Source organism: Myodes glareolus, chromosome 15 (genome assembly GCF_982192425.1).
Source record: "Myodes glareolus chromosome 15, mMyoGla1.1, whole genome shotgun sequence".
NCBI classification, from domain to species: Eukaryota; Metazoa; Chordata; class Mammalia; order Rodentia; family Cricetidae; genus Myodes; species Myodes glareolus.
The window spans coordinates 26,963,908-26,978,445 of record NC_142040.1 but is presented as its reverse complement, the minus strand read 5'-3'; the positions used below and the strand labels follow the sequence as shown (position 1 = coordinate 26,978,445).

General features: G+C 47.1%; 1 protein-coding gene across 1 annotated transcript in view; it reads left to right on the top strand.

Annotated features, from left to right (window-relative positions):
• Positions 1 to 14,538, top strand: part of Map1b (microtubule associated protein 1B) — a 92,247-nt gene that overhangs the window by 54,285 nt on the left and 23,424 nt on the right. The window contains exon 3 of the mRNA XM_087896823.1: positions 12,174 to 12,256. Coding sequence (XP_087752949.1) covers positions 12,174 to 12,256 — 83 coding nt within the window. The remainder of the gene's footprint in view (positions 1 to 12,173; positions 12,257 to 14,538) is intronic.

The following is a 14,538-nucleotide window of genomic DNA, read 5'->3' as shown; positions in this document are numbered from 1 at the left end:
TTTTCCAACCCAAAGGAAAAACTCAGAAGCCTAGAATGAACAAAGGCAGGGTAAAAACCCAGAGATATTTTACTATTAAATGCCAGGTTGGATTTGGCTGAGCAAGAAGAGCTGGTGGATTTTAGTTGGAGAGGTTGTTCTGCTGGATTTCACTCTCCGTGTCCATGAAGAACGACCTCATGCACAGGGCTCAGCATTTCCTGTGGCGGAGTTTTTGAAGACATGGTCAGAGCAGGCTAACTTGTGAATTTGTTGTGTGGTCTTCTCAAATTTGTTCTGTGTGTTTATTTAATAGAGGGCTATGCCAGGCTTTTAATATTCAGCACTTGGGAGGCAGAAGCAGGTAGATCTCTGTAAATCTAAAGCCAGTCTGGTCTACATAGTGGGTTCTAGGACAGTCAGGAATATTTAGAAAGACTATGCTTAAAAATATAAACAAACAAGCAAACAGACAAATAAATACATGGCTAACTCCCTCCCCAGGCTTTCTGTTCTTGAAGCTTATCAGGTCTCGAAAAAGGGTACCTCTTTCTCTCAATTGTCTAGGGCAGCATCCAGAGTAGAAAGGCCAGCTAGGTATGAGGAAAAGATTCATTATTTCCTGACTTTAAATAAGAGAGGAATAATAAGGAGAAACGCACACAAGCAAATGCGGGTTTTCGTGTTTATATGTGCGCTTAGCCCAGGAAAAGATAGGACCTGCAGGTGCAGAGGCCTTGAATGTCTGTCCATGGACCTTGGAGTTCGGGGACACATTTAAAGATGGAAAGAACACACTCGGGACTCACTCAAACCTAACTAAGTTAGTAATTAGGCTGCAGGGAGGCATTTGGTTTCCCAGACAGAAAGTACAACTTAGGGTAAAGAGCAGGGCAGCCGAGGGGGTCTGTAGATTCTCTGGCTCTAGGAGCAGGAAGGCCAAGGTCATGGAGAACTGGCTGTACTTGTCTGGGTAGCCAAGCGTCCAGCCTTGACTGAGTTCTGCCAGTGCACTTTGGTGGGGAACTACATGCTGGGCCCATCTCCATCTAAGTTAACCATCCTCCCTCTTCCTCTGAAGGAGTCAGTTTGTAAACAAACACAGCACACAAGCAACAAAAATTACATTCCTTGGAGGCAGGCTGTGGGGGTTTAAATCGGTATGCCCCCCCACCCCCAGACGCCAGTGTTTGAGTGCTTGACCCACAGGGAATGACACTACTAGGCGGTATGGCCTTGTTGGAGGGAAGTGTGTCGCTGCAGGGGTGGGTTTTGAGGTCTCATGCTCAAGCTATGCTCAGTGGGGCACATGGTCTCCTGTTGCTGCCTGCAGATCACGATACAGAAATCTCAGCTCCTTTTCCAGCACTATGTCTGCCTGCACACTTAGTAATGAACTAACCCATTACTAAGTTATAGATAGTAATGGACTAAACCTCCGGACTGTAAGCCAGCCCCCATTCAATGTTTTCCTTTAAAAGAGTTGCTGTGGCCATGGTGTGTCTTCACAGCCGTAGAAACCCTAACTAAGACGTGGGCCGAGACTGTGTGTGAAGTATCTGTAGAGATGGTCAGATTTAGATATGGATGGACCCAGGAACCACCTGTATGTCACCTGTTACAGATGGTGGTCCCTGGGTCCTCACTTCAGTTGGATAAAGGTCTCCAGTCTTTTGAGTCTCACCCTTTTAGGTCAAGATCTTGAGTCTAAACGGTCCTTCCTGATGGGCCACGAGACGGGTTGCTGCCGTTGCAGGTGGTTTTACTCACTTGGTCTTTACTTACTTGGTCTTTTCTTTACAGAAAAAAAAATCTGGCTCATGAGGTTAGCGATGTGAGTCAGTGGGTAGAGTGTTCGCCTGACACACTCAGAAGGTAGAGGCAGGAAAACCAAGAGTTCAAGGTCATCCTTAGCAGCCTAGTGACTTGGAGGTTGGCCTGGCATACAATAGAGCCTGTCTCAAAACAGAACAGAAACAAACAAACCAAATCCAGATCATACTATTGCTCCATGGTCAAGAACCAAAGACTTGCCCAGGATGCGTAATTGTTAGATTCTAGGCTTAATGTGTGTTCTGTTCTCTATCCGTATTTTTCCTTTTCCCTTTTTTCCTCCTCAACTGCCCAATACTGAAAAGGACTAACACAGCTTTTGTTTTAAAGGCAGATGGGTTTGAGGATGGGTAGCTTCAGGTTAATTTGGTTTTGAGAACAACAGAAGATTTCAAAAGGTCAGCCGTTTCCTTGGATTCAATCAATGGCTGGAGTTTTGGGTGGCAAATTAAATGTCAGATAAACCTATCAAAGGATTCCAAGAATCAATAGGTAGTGCGGAAAGCTGATTGAGTCTTTAATGATCATATTTTGTCCAAGGGAAATAATTCTAGCAGTGTGTTCAGACAGTAAAAAAATAACACAGGAAACAACGTAAAGATGGTTTTAATGGAACTGCTTACTGCGTCCTTACTGATCACCAGAGCAGCCATTGTCGCAACATCGGGTTTCTCGAAGAAGGGAGCACGGGTCCATCTGAATCCACCCGGGAGATCGCAGAAAGGCAGAGCTCCAGCCTCCTGAATCAGAATGCATAAGGGTGGGCCATGCATAGGAGAATCTTATAAAACTCACCGATGGCTGGCCCATTTCGGCAGGCCTGTGTATTAACATCAGAGTGTTTATTGAGGTCAAACCAAGATGGTTTGGGGTTGAATCTGAATGTCAGATATGAGTTCTCAGCAGGTTACTTGGTGTCCTGAATGCTTTGCCTCACTGCTGTGCATTCGAGCCGGCTTGAGTTCGGCCTTAGAACAGGCTGCACTTGCAGGTTACCTTGTGTGGGGTGAAGGTGAAGAGAAGAGACTGGGAGTTCATGTTCGCTTTGTTTTCTCCAGTGCCTCCGTCAGCCCTTTCCTGCCTTTGCCTGCCCTTTAATTATGGGCATTTCTCAAGACTGTAATCAGGGAGCAGCATGTAGCACTCGGCAACAGCATCAGCTAGAAATAGACTTAGATCTGGCTCCGTCTGTTGACTCAAGCTTCTGATCCAGGTTTCTATCTGCTGCTGGACATAGCCACCATGGGGCTGTCAAATGCAGCACAGGGCGTGTGAAACCAACGGTCTGCCTTTGCTATCTGCCTCCTTCCCTCCCTCCCTTCCTCCCCCTAAAACTCTCTCTCTCTCCATTCCTCCCCAAACCCAACACTTTTAAGATGGTGTCTCACAGTTGAACGCGACCTGTAATCGGAAGCACTCAGGAGACTCATGAGGTGGGAAGATTGTGAGTTTAGGAACCAAGCAGCCTAAATGTTTGAGGCTAGCCTGGGCTAGGTATAGTGAAAACCAGTTTTTAAGAAAATGGAATGAGCCGGGCGGTGATGCTGCAAGCCTTTAATCCCAGCACTCGGGAGGCAGAGGCAGGCGGATCTCTGTGAGTTCAAGGCTAGCCTGGTTTACAAGAGCAAGTTCCGGGATAGGCTCCAAAGTTACAGAGAAACCCTGTCTTGAAAAACCAAATAAGTAAATAAATGAATAAATAAAAATAAAAATAAATGAAATGAAATGATAAAGTGGTAACCCAGTCCCTGGCCTGGCCTGGGCTTTGGTCTTTACACCATGGACATCACAGCCCTGGGTTTCAAGTTCCTCACCTTCACCTATAAAATGGTAGGTGTGACTTCCCAGCAGGGCTCAAGTGCCGTCAATAGAGATGATAGACTAAAGAACGTAGCTCAGTGTTTGACCTAGGGCAGGTATTCAATTTATCATGGCCACTATTATTATTTATCCCTTTATCAAATATTGATCGAACTCCTGCTGTGTATGAGACACCGTTTCAGAGTTAGGTTTCCTGAGTTATCTAGAGGTGCTCAGAATGCCGAGTCTCCCGTGAAGCTGTACTCCCCTCAGGACAGGAGCGATGTCCATTCACAGTTTAACTCATGGGAAGGATACCTCCCATCTCCAGGAAAGAGGAAAGGACTCCATGCTTGCTAGAGGAGCTAGATGGTTTAATTTTGTTTGTTTTTAGAGGGCTTGAGTTCACAGGCCCCACATATGCAGCCCTGGGAAGTAGGCTCAGAAGCTTGGAACAGACTTACCACAGTGAACACAGAGGGAAGCACATTGGGAGTGCTGCAGTTCGCCGTGACTGTTGATATGTATGTTTTAGTGAGCCCAACGTCGTTCTAATGGACCTGAATATGGTAGACATATCTGTAATAGATGTGCCTCAAAATGTCCGTACTATCCATGCGCTGCTGGTGTTAGGACCTCGGGCTGTCCTGTCTGTCTCAGCTAGTGCCCATCGTGGGTGTTGTTTGTGATCTCCTTTAGGTGATCTCCAGGGAGCTGATTTCATCTACTTGGTTAATTTTTATTTCTTTCTTCTGCCAATTGTTCACTTCTGATACTTGACAATTTGCCTTGAGGCTTGGAAAACCTAATGCCAGGGACACACAAAGAAACTCTGTCTCAAAAAAAAAAACAAACCACAAAATAAAATGAAAGAAAACCTAGCAAAGATGTTCTGGACATGACGGCAGATGCCTGTGATCTTAAGTATTCAAGAGGCTAAGACAGGAGGATCATGAGTTGGAGGCTAGCTTGAGCTACATGGCGAAACTCTGGCTCTAAAGCCAGAAGGCTAGAGAGAGGACTCAGTGGGTAAGAGTGCTAGCTCTTCGTGCAGAGGACCAGAGTTTGGTACCCAGCACCCAAGTCAGGCAGCTCACAGCCACCTACAACTCCAGCTCCAGGAGAGCCACTGCCCTCTTCTGACTGCCACAGGCATGCACACATCCCTGTGCATAAATATGTGCAGACATGTACATACGCATACATACACATAAATAAGAAAAGAAAAGACAGTTTAGGGGAGGTGGTGGGAGGAAGAAATTAAAAAACAAAAGAAGAATCCAAGAAAAAATGGGAGAAGACAGAGGTGGGAGAAAGAACATGGCAGAAGATTTTGAAAGTAAGAATCTTGCACAGGGAATAGAAGCCACTACCATGCATCCTTCCCCTGCAAGTTCTGCTTTGGGTGCTCAATTGAGACCTTAGGTAATGTAGAATGTCAAACAAGGGTTCTCTTGCCAGCAGGGGAAAAGCCAGTCTGTTGTATCCAGAAGGCTGAGTGGTTTCTACCCACTTGGACTAGCTTGGGACAGAGAACCTTGGGAGTCAGGGGCTTTAGTTATTTGTTTCCATGTTGGGGACACAAAGAGTCCATGAAGGCAGAGCACTCAAGGGAAGAATGGTTTGAAGGCCCAGCGACCATGGAAACCAAGACCAAAGCAAATGATAGCAAGGAAGAAAAACAGTTAGCAGCAAGGGAGTGTAGGGAAAATGAGATATAGACCCATAACATTGAATGGCCCGTAACCCCAGAAACCAAGGTGACGAAATCAAGTGGCATTACTCCCAAGCACTGATCAGCTAGCTTTCTTACATTAAAAAATGTGCCCTGAATTTGTGTACAATGGATTTTTATTTATTTAATTTTTAATTCTCTTGAAAAGCAAATGGCCAGAATTTGAAGAGCAATATGGTTCTCAAAACTATACCTTGGAGCTGAAACATCAGAAACAAAAAAAATTATTTTCAACAACAACAACAATAAAAATGTCATTTCTGGGAGTATCACACAGGGGAGGGTGGGAGAGAACTTGGCTGACCATTCAGCAGAAACAACCCGGTAGGAGGATTGATCAAGGCATCCAGCAGGCCTTGGACGACTGTCAGCTGGCCCACACTGTGTGTTAACCTCTTATAAAGGGAAATCTTGGCATTACACTTGGGCAACCTTTGTTTTGGGCAAATGAATCAGGAGATGAAGGAACGGAATACTGTCACATCCTTGACCTTGGCCAGGAGTGAGATGTTGGGCAAGTCGTTAGACCCCAGGCTTGTGGTCCATGAAGAGGAGAGAATATTTGCACTCAGGATGTCTTAGGGGTGTTAGGACACACACACACACACACACACACACACACACACACACACACACACACGTGCGCGTGTGCGCCAAGACCAAATGCTTTGCTCTTCTACATCACTTTCCATGTTTAAGGTTTGATTGCTGTGTTCTTGGGATAGACTTTCAGCCCCTTTGACCCAGGTAGATTGACACCTACCACATGGAAGGTTCTTAGTCCACCATGACTATGACGTCAGCCTGTCCATTGGATTATGCTTGTAACCTGTGGTCCCCATTCCCTCTGAGATACCAGGCTAGAAAAGGTTCCTTTGCCACGCCTAAGGCTGAACGGGGAGAATTAGAAGAGATGAACAAGCTGATTAGGTGTGAAAGGGCCTTGGAGAAATCAGACTCCCTAGGGGGTAAGAGGCTTTGTCTCCCCAGAGGCAAGCTGCATCATTTCCTAGTAACAGCTGGCTTTCTGTTTTCTATGCTGGAGCCTTTGGTCTTTGGGGATTCTGGCAATCAGGAGACACCAAGTCCCCCAGCACCCTTTGTTTTCCCAAGTTCCTCAGAAGCAATCGTAAAGATTTTGTGTCTGCCCTGCCTTATGGTCACGTGTCTCTAGGCTGAGGCGATTTCTTGCTCTAGGGAACAAGGTGGCATTGCTTGTTCCCAGGATGTCTCAGTGGCTCCTCTAGATACGTCTTCCCGTCTCTAACCTTGAGCGTAGGGGAATGGGATCTGCTAATTGTGGCCTCTCAGAAGTCCACTGTACTTGGAAACCCCCGTCTTCACCCACTCTCTCTTGTTTTCCCGTTCAGAAACACAGGTGGGGCAGAGGTCCTCAGGGGTCCACCTTGGACCTGTCACAACTTTCTGTGTAGCTTCCTCGCTTGCCAGCACCACCCCTTCCCTGTGAGGGATGTTTAGGGACAGTTCCTGCTGAGCCAGGGCTTGCTCTCTGCCCATAGTTAATTCCTTCCATACCAACTCCGTGTCTCTTTAAACTGACCACACATTTGCCCTGCATATTATGTGGGTTCCTCGAGTACGGAGGCCTGGTTATGGTTTTTAAATAAAAAGCTGTTAGTAAAAGCTGCCTAGAGACCTGTAGGTAATTACCAACCACAGGTCTGTCATTACCATGCCTGTGAAGTACACCTCTTGTTTCTTGCCTTTATCTGTTTAACTAAACTTGACTGGCAAAGTTTAGTACTTTTAGGGCAAGGGTTTGAGGCGAGAGGCTTTCTCTCCACAGCCCATCTGTGGTAGATAGGTGGGGTGAAAGGCTGGAAGCGCTCTCTCCGTTCCTCCCTCCCTGCTTTAACATCCATGGGTAGTCATGGTCCTAGAGTGACCAGACCTTACATTTAACTAAACACTCTCAGGCCTTTAACTCATGTATTTCCCAGTGTAACCCTAGGATGTTTTTTTTTATGATGGGGGTCTATCTAGTGAGGTTCACAAGGCTAAATGCTTTTCCCAAAAAGAATCACTCTAGTCTTCAGCTGGCAAAGGCTGAGAGAGGTAACTGGCAAAGGCATTGGGGTGGGGGGATACTGGCAGAGGAAGGGACAGAATGGGGCAACAGGGCTTTTTCCTTGCTGGAGACCCCTGAGCGCGATCTTGACTGTCGGTGATTCAGGACCCTCCTCATCTTTTCTCTGTCATGCAATTTAATAAATTGAAGTTGCTCAAATAAAGTTCTGGCTTATAATCATTGAAAGGGAATTCAAGATGGGTCTTGTGCTCATTAGAACGACCTAAAGATAGTTTTAGCAGTTCTGTGTCCATCAGGAGCTTTCTCAGCTACCTTGATGCTCTGGCCTAGACTGAGGATGCTGTGGGGTTGCTCTGCCTCCATCAAGGATGCTACAGTCTCCCAGTTATTATATTATGGGTTCTGTGTGTGGCAGAAAAGACCTACCCCTGTATAAAAGATGGTTCTAGATTTCTTCTTTCTTCCTTCCTTCTTTCCTTCCTTCCTTCCTTCCTTCCTTCCTTCCTTCCTTCCTTTCTTTCTTTCTTTCTTTTGTTTTTTCCTGAGACAGGGCTTTTGGTAGTCCCAAGTGGCTTTGAATTTAACAGGTAGTTAAAGAGGAGATTACAGTCATGCACCATCACGATCCAGTTTATGCAGTGCTGAAGATCAAACCTAGGCCGTTAGTGTATGCCAGACAAGCGTTCTATCAGCTGAGCTACATCCCAGCCCAGGCTCTGTGTGATTGTCCTCAGTGATGAATCTGCCTGAATGTCACCATAGTCAGCCTCTGAAACCCAGGAGAGAGCCTCTGTTTGGCATGTTACACTCATGCTGAGAGGAAAATCTTAAACTCCCTGAAGAGATCCCTAAGTATCGTAGAAGCACAGAAATGTCACTTTTAGCTTAAGAGATTTCAAGAAAAATGTCCTAGATGCAGTGAAACAAAGCACCCAGAACAGCCCAACTTTAAAAGACACATAGATCCAATTAATCGATCAGATTTTCAAAGTGGAAAAAGAAAAAAAAAAAAACAACAACCCAGCAATAACTGGAAAGTATGGCTGGTTTGAATTTCAAATACAGCTCTAGGAGACCGCAGACAAAAGCCCCATTGTCTGAAGGGCCCCCCTGCTGTGAGGGGTCCTCGTCCTCTTGTGATACTGAAGTGAAGCAGACCCTTTGTCACACAATGGCCTTCCCTGCTGCCCCCACCTCACCAGTTTGAGCCTCATGGCTATGTGGGATTTTGAGGGGGAAGACTTCAAAGACACGTATGGAAACTGAGTGATACAACCCCATCACTTCATGCCCAGCCGCCACAAGACTGAGGAGGGTTAGCTATTCACGGGGTGCCCCCTTGGTTTCTTTATGAGGTGTCTATGGGGAAGGCAGACAAGAGGGTGAGGAGAGAGGCTGGGAACTTCTTTTCTGAAGCAACTGAATGGGACCTTTACAGGCAAGGGTGGTGGCTTCTCCCTCAGAATGCCTGGCCCTCTTCCCAGTGTGAGACATTCCCCAAATATGCGGCTTTGTGAGCGTCTCAGCTGCCAGGGAAGACAGCCGCCTGCTGCCAGAAAGCAGGCACCCACGGGATGCTGGGTGTAGGGGCCTGACAGGTTCCTCAGCCAGGGCCCTGGTCTTGCCAAATGCTGGGGAGGCCTGACCTCTGCGTAAGAGTCTTGAGGTAAATCTGGACAACATTCCAGCTGAGACAAGAGTTGGAACTTCTCTGGCTTCCTTTATATCCCTTTCTGCATCCGGATCAACTCTACAAAGAGGCGTCTTGGTGCACAGGCGCTGTCAGTTTGTCCTTTGAGTACTTGCAAAGATGGAGAGAGGATCATTAGCTGAATCCCTGCACAGACTGTTCTGAAAATGGCTTAGGAAGAGTGGAGGTGGCCACCGATTGTTACTTGGCATTTGTTTTGTTTGCAAGCGAGGAAGTCAAGGAGGAAGAGAAAGTCTGGTGGACGGTAAGAAGCCCCTGGCAGGGAGCGGCTGGAGACCTCTCTCGGGAGATCTGGACTATGTGGGCAGGAGTGTGACTGTGTCGCCTGCTATCTCTTTGGAAGGGTACAGTCAGCAGCATTGTGAGCAGCAGAGAAAGGGGGCTCCATTAGGGGGCTCTGGGGAAGGGGTTGAGTCTGCAAACCTTCTTTGGTTTATTGCTGTGTCTTCCTACAGAGCACAGCTAATACCTAGACTTGTGCTGTCTGGTGCTCTGGGTACTCACATCGAAGATGTGATGAAGAAATAGCCTTTCACATCTTGGTTTTAAGTGTCAGCTTCATGTTGCCTCAAGTTCATGCCTGAAGTCTTTGTTCCAAGGAGACCACAGGGGGAAGGACTTAGAGACCATTGATCAAGGATGGATTTGTGCGATTTTTTAACTTTATCGTCTGCTTGTTCGAATTGTCTTTGCTTTAGCTTTAAGGGTGCATGGCTGTCAAAAGGGAAAGCAACCAAAAAGCTAAAAAAGCAATTTTTAAATTAATTACAAAGTCTAGCATTCATACGAAAGGATCTTCGTTTTCCATGGTTTAGCATCTTTTTTTATGAGCCTCAGGTCTCTGCTTGCTCAAGCTGTTAACGCTATTCTTATTTGGGGTTCCTTCATCACCAGTCCTTCGAGGTTGGACATTGCATGCTTCCACTTCATTTTACTTTGCTGTGTCTAGGTGCTCTGCCCCACCCGGCCACTGAGTAGTCGTCTCTGATGTCTTCTTGCTTCTTTAAGCACATCTCCGGTTTTATTCTGTTGGTCTTTCTCCGAGCTCTTCTTCAGGGCTTGATGATGTCCCTTTTGTCAAATCCCCGTCCTATACTTGGCATCATAGGATGTGGTAATCCAGACGGGATCTCAAGTCAGGCACACTGGGGCCAGATCCTGGCTTGACCGGTTGCTGGTTGTGGATGTCTCAGAACTGTGCTTGGCACCATTGCTGTTTAGTGTGGACTGCTCCTCTGCCTCGGTAGCGTTCACTGGTAAATATTACCGGTAGGAAAAGCAAGGGTGACCAATAATGGTGACATGAAAAGAAGGTCGCTGCACAGACGCTTCCGTTTTCGCTGATCCTCGATGAAACAAGGGGAGAATCCAGCCATGCTGTGCATGGGACTGCCTCCTTTCTAACTGCTTTACTGAGATAGTATCCAGACCATGTGAAGTGTTCTCTCTGGGGACGTGTCTGCCAGCCACATTAATTTTTCATCTTGTGATAAAATATACATAAAGAAAACTTTGCCATTTAACTTTTTCTTTTTAATGTACCACTCAGGAGTGATCATTACACCCACAATGTTATATAAACCATCACTTCCATTTCAAGATGTTTTCATTACACCATGAAATAATATCCATTAAGCAATAGCTCCCTAATTTCCCTTCCTTTAGTCTCTGGTGTCTACTAATCTCCCCTCAGAGTTTGAATTTACCTACTCTGGACATTGCATGGAAATGAAATCATGTTTTATTTGCTTGTTGTGTCCAGTTCTTTGCACTGTAGCGTAGCATGCTCTAGGCTCATCCTTGTAACATTCTCAGCACTTCATGTTTCCTATGCCTGGCTAGCGTGAGTAGTGTGAATAGTGTGAGTAGTGTGAGTAGACCACATTCATCCAGCCACCTATGGACAGACAGACGCTCCGGCTGCTTTTACCTTCTGGCTACTAAAATCAAGCTGTAATTAACATTAGCATAAAAGTATTTGTTCAGGTTTCTGCTTTCTAATTGCCACAAATGGAACGGCTAGGTCACTCGTGATTCTATTGACGGACCCTGGGTGTATTTTCCGTTTCCTTTTGTGTTTTTCTCTGTTGGTGTCTCCCTCAGATTTTCTTCTTTTCCCCCCTGTCTTCCAAGCTTCATTGTGCTTCCAAACAACAGGCATGTTTCCCCTCCCAACCACGTGGCTTCCTCCCACATTTCTGAGGGACCGCCCTCTCTGTCCCTTGTTTGCTGGTAGAACGGGCATCAGCGAGGCTGGCCACATCCCCTCAAGTCTTTCATCTCCCTGTCGAGGCAGGGTAGTATTTGTAGAAAGCCCTAGGTCTCTACTGACTTAAGGCGGAGGCTGGCCAGCTTATACTCCTATAAGGAGTAGGCGATCAAAGGCCCGGCACAATGCTTCCTTAAACAGGCTCCCTCATCCCAAACCACACCTTCCTTTTTTGTTCTCCATCCAGTTTGTCTTGGCGGGCAATTCGGCCACCCTGGCCTGTGGGAGGGCTGGTTCTCCACTTCTCATTTGCCCACGGTTTCTTCACTTTTCTCCAAGCAAGTGAATTAATCAGTGAACACCACAACAGCCCGTGAGCCTGCCTCAGACGGCCATTCTGGCTGCTGGGCTCATTGTGAGCCGGGTTTCTGGCCGTCATTCATTTCACAATGAGGCTCCTAATTAATCTCCACGCAGTTCTCACCAGAAGAAAGGCCGTTAGGGAGAAACATCCCCAATTACCATGAGAAAGGAAATGTCAAGAGCCCCGTTGAGTTTTCCTGGCATCCCTCCCTGGTCTCTGATGAAAACCCCTGCCATTGGGTCAGGAGGCTGCCTAGCCATGCACCGTGAAAGACCCAGTGGGAGAGCCTGGGGGCCCCAGGCTACACCAATACAGCCCCAAGTTCAGCCTGTAGCGTGCACACCCTCCTGCTCAGCAGCACCCACTGGGTTTCCCGGTTTCCAGGGCCACATCTGAGCTGGAAATTCCTCTGTTGTCCCAGAATCAGGCGAACAGCTTCCGTCTGGAAAAGCTAACGGGCTCTTCTTTGTGTGTGTGTGTTTGTGCCTTCAGGACAAAAGATTCTCCATCACCGCAGTGATGTCTTAGAAACCGTCGTCCTGATCAACCCTTCGGATGAAGCAGTCAGCACCGAGGTGAGCATTCAGTTCTGTGAGGTCTTCGTTAGAACCTCACAGGATGGAGGCTTGGCTGACCAGGGGGGCTGGGTAGGCGGCTGGAGGGGAATGCAAGTGGGGGAAGTCCCGGGTTCCATTCTCCCCTGACACCCAGAGTCCGGCTCTCTGCATCTAGTTTCAGGGATACACTGGGCAGTGCCGGCTGGAAGCATGTTGGTGGACGGGTGTAGTAGAATTGGGGACATGCATTGGGTATGTGGTTGCCAGGATGGAGGGAGCAGGAATGTCGCAGGGATGGAACTCGGAAGACTAGTATCCTAATAGCTCCCCTATTCAGAGCTATCCAGGCCGGCCCTCAGCCACAGTTGGAAGGCAGGCCAGCACAAGCACCAGAAACATGGTCCCTAGCCCAGGCCTGGCTTCATCAGCCAAGGTCTGCCGCTTCCAAGCTGGCGGCCTCTGTCAAGTTATCTTGCTGCCTCGGCTCACACCTCTGTGCAGAGGAGATCATAACAGCCCCTGCATTGAATGTCCCTCCTTGTTGTGTTTTGAGGTGCTCAGGGCTCAGCCAAGGCTGCACGCAGTGGCTAAGATGTACATGGTAGCCATTACTACTGTATCATTAGCATCACATGAAATGATTGCTAGAGAGAGTAACTGGGGAATTTCAGGGCCCACCGTGACGTAAGAATTTCGTCCCTCAGGCCAAGCGCAATGGACTTGCTTCTTGGACATTAAAGTAGCTAAAAGTCCTGGCAGGATCATTGCTTCATTGCTGCGGTGTCTTTTGCCCACGCTTTAGCAACTCTGACTGTACGCTTTTTCAAAGTGGGATATGACTCATAAGCCATAGAATCCATCTACTGAAAGTATATAATTTTGTGATTTTTTTTAAAAGAACATTTACAAACTTGAACAGATACGATCACAATCTAACTCCAGAACATGTCTGTCACTCCCTAAAATGTCCATAGCACACTATATCCGTCACTCCACTGCCCCTTGGCTTCTGAAAACCCCTATTTTTTTTCTCTCCAGATTTTTCTCTTTCATTTCATATATGTGGCATCATACAAACATGTGGCCTTTTATGTTCAGCTTAGCTTACTTAGCTTAATTGCTTCAAGATTCAGTGTTGTGGTAGCATCCGTCAGCTCTGTACTTCTTTTGATGGTTGTATAGTGTCCTTTTGAGTACATATACCACATCTGATCCTTCATGTCTTAGCTGCTGGCACATGGGTGGCTTCCACTTTGGGGCCCTCATAATCAGCCTGATTTGACCTACTTCTGCCTGCAAAAGCTCTGACAATCCATTAAGGCATGAAATTGTGTTAAACATTGGGATGGCAATTTCTGTCACCAAAAAAAAGGAGGATTAGTATATGTCCAGGCAGACTACCTAGAATAACCCCAAGAAAAGGAAAAATAAAATAAAAAAGAAAGCTGAGGGGTGAAGGGCAAAATCCAAGCTGGTCTGTGGATGAGATGAAGCGAGAAACAATTATTTAGGTATGCTTGTTTTTCCAGGAGTGGCCTGTAGGGGCCTTGGGCCAGGGTCGTGGTCTGTTTAGTTTTGAATTCTCGCCAGTGCAGAACATGATATGGGCCACAAAGTATGTACTAAATATTCACAAACTCGGTTTAGAACCTTGGTATCGAGGGTGGTGTTTCTCCGGGGAACAGCTGGCTCCCTGCCACCCAAAGCTCCCTGAGAGTTCTTTAGCACAGACTCTTTTCAATTCAGTGGCCCAGCTTGCCATCCCGGGGTGGCCTTTTCTTTGTGTTCCAATGCCAAGCACCTTGCTGCTACTTCTGGAGTCTGCATTTGGCGTGGCGTGCTTGCGCTGTGGCTTGAATTCCGGGTAGAGATGGATGACTTTGAGGCCCTGCTTGGAAACATGTCTTTTCTGAGGATAGCTGGGGGACCTGGAGTGACAGATCCACAATTCTCTCCTGGCCTCAGAGGCTGCAGGCTGCTAGCAGACACTTTCCAACAGCTGTGGAGCAAATGCTGGCCGGCTGTGAAGACTGCTTTGAAAAGAGGAGGAAACTCGGGGGAGAAAGTCAACACCCACTTCTGTGGGCTCACTAATAACCACAATGATTAATTAATTCTATGAAGAACTCCTATAGGCAAGGCTCTGTCCAACATTGCTTGCCCCCACGCTCTGCTGAGGAAATTAGACTCTTGGAATGAGGGTGTTCGACTGGTAACAAGCTTCAGGCATGATCCTGGTGTTGGGACGCAGGGACTGGCGCTCACTCTCTGTACCCTCACTTACGCTCTGCGCCTGCGTG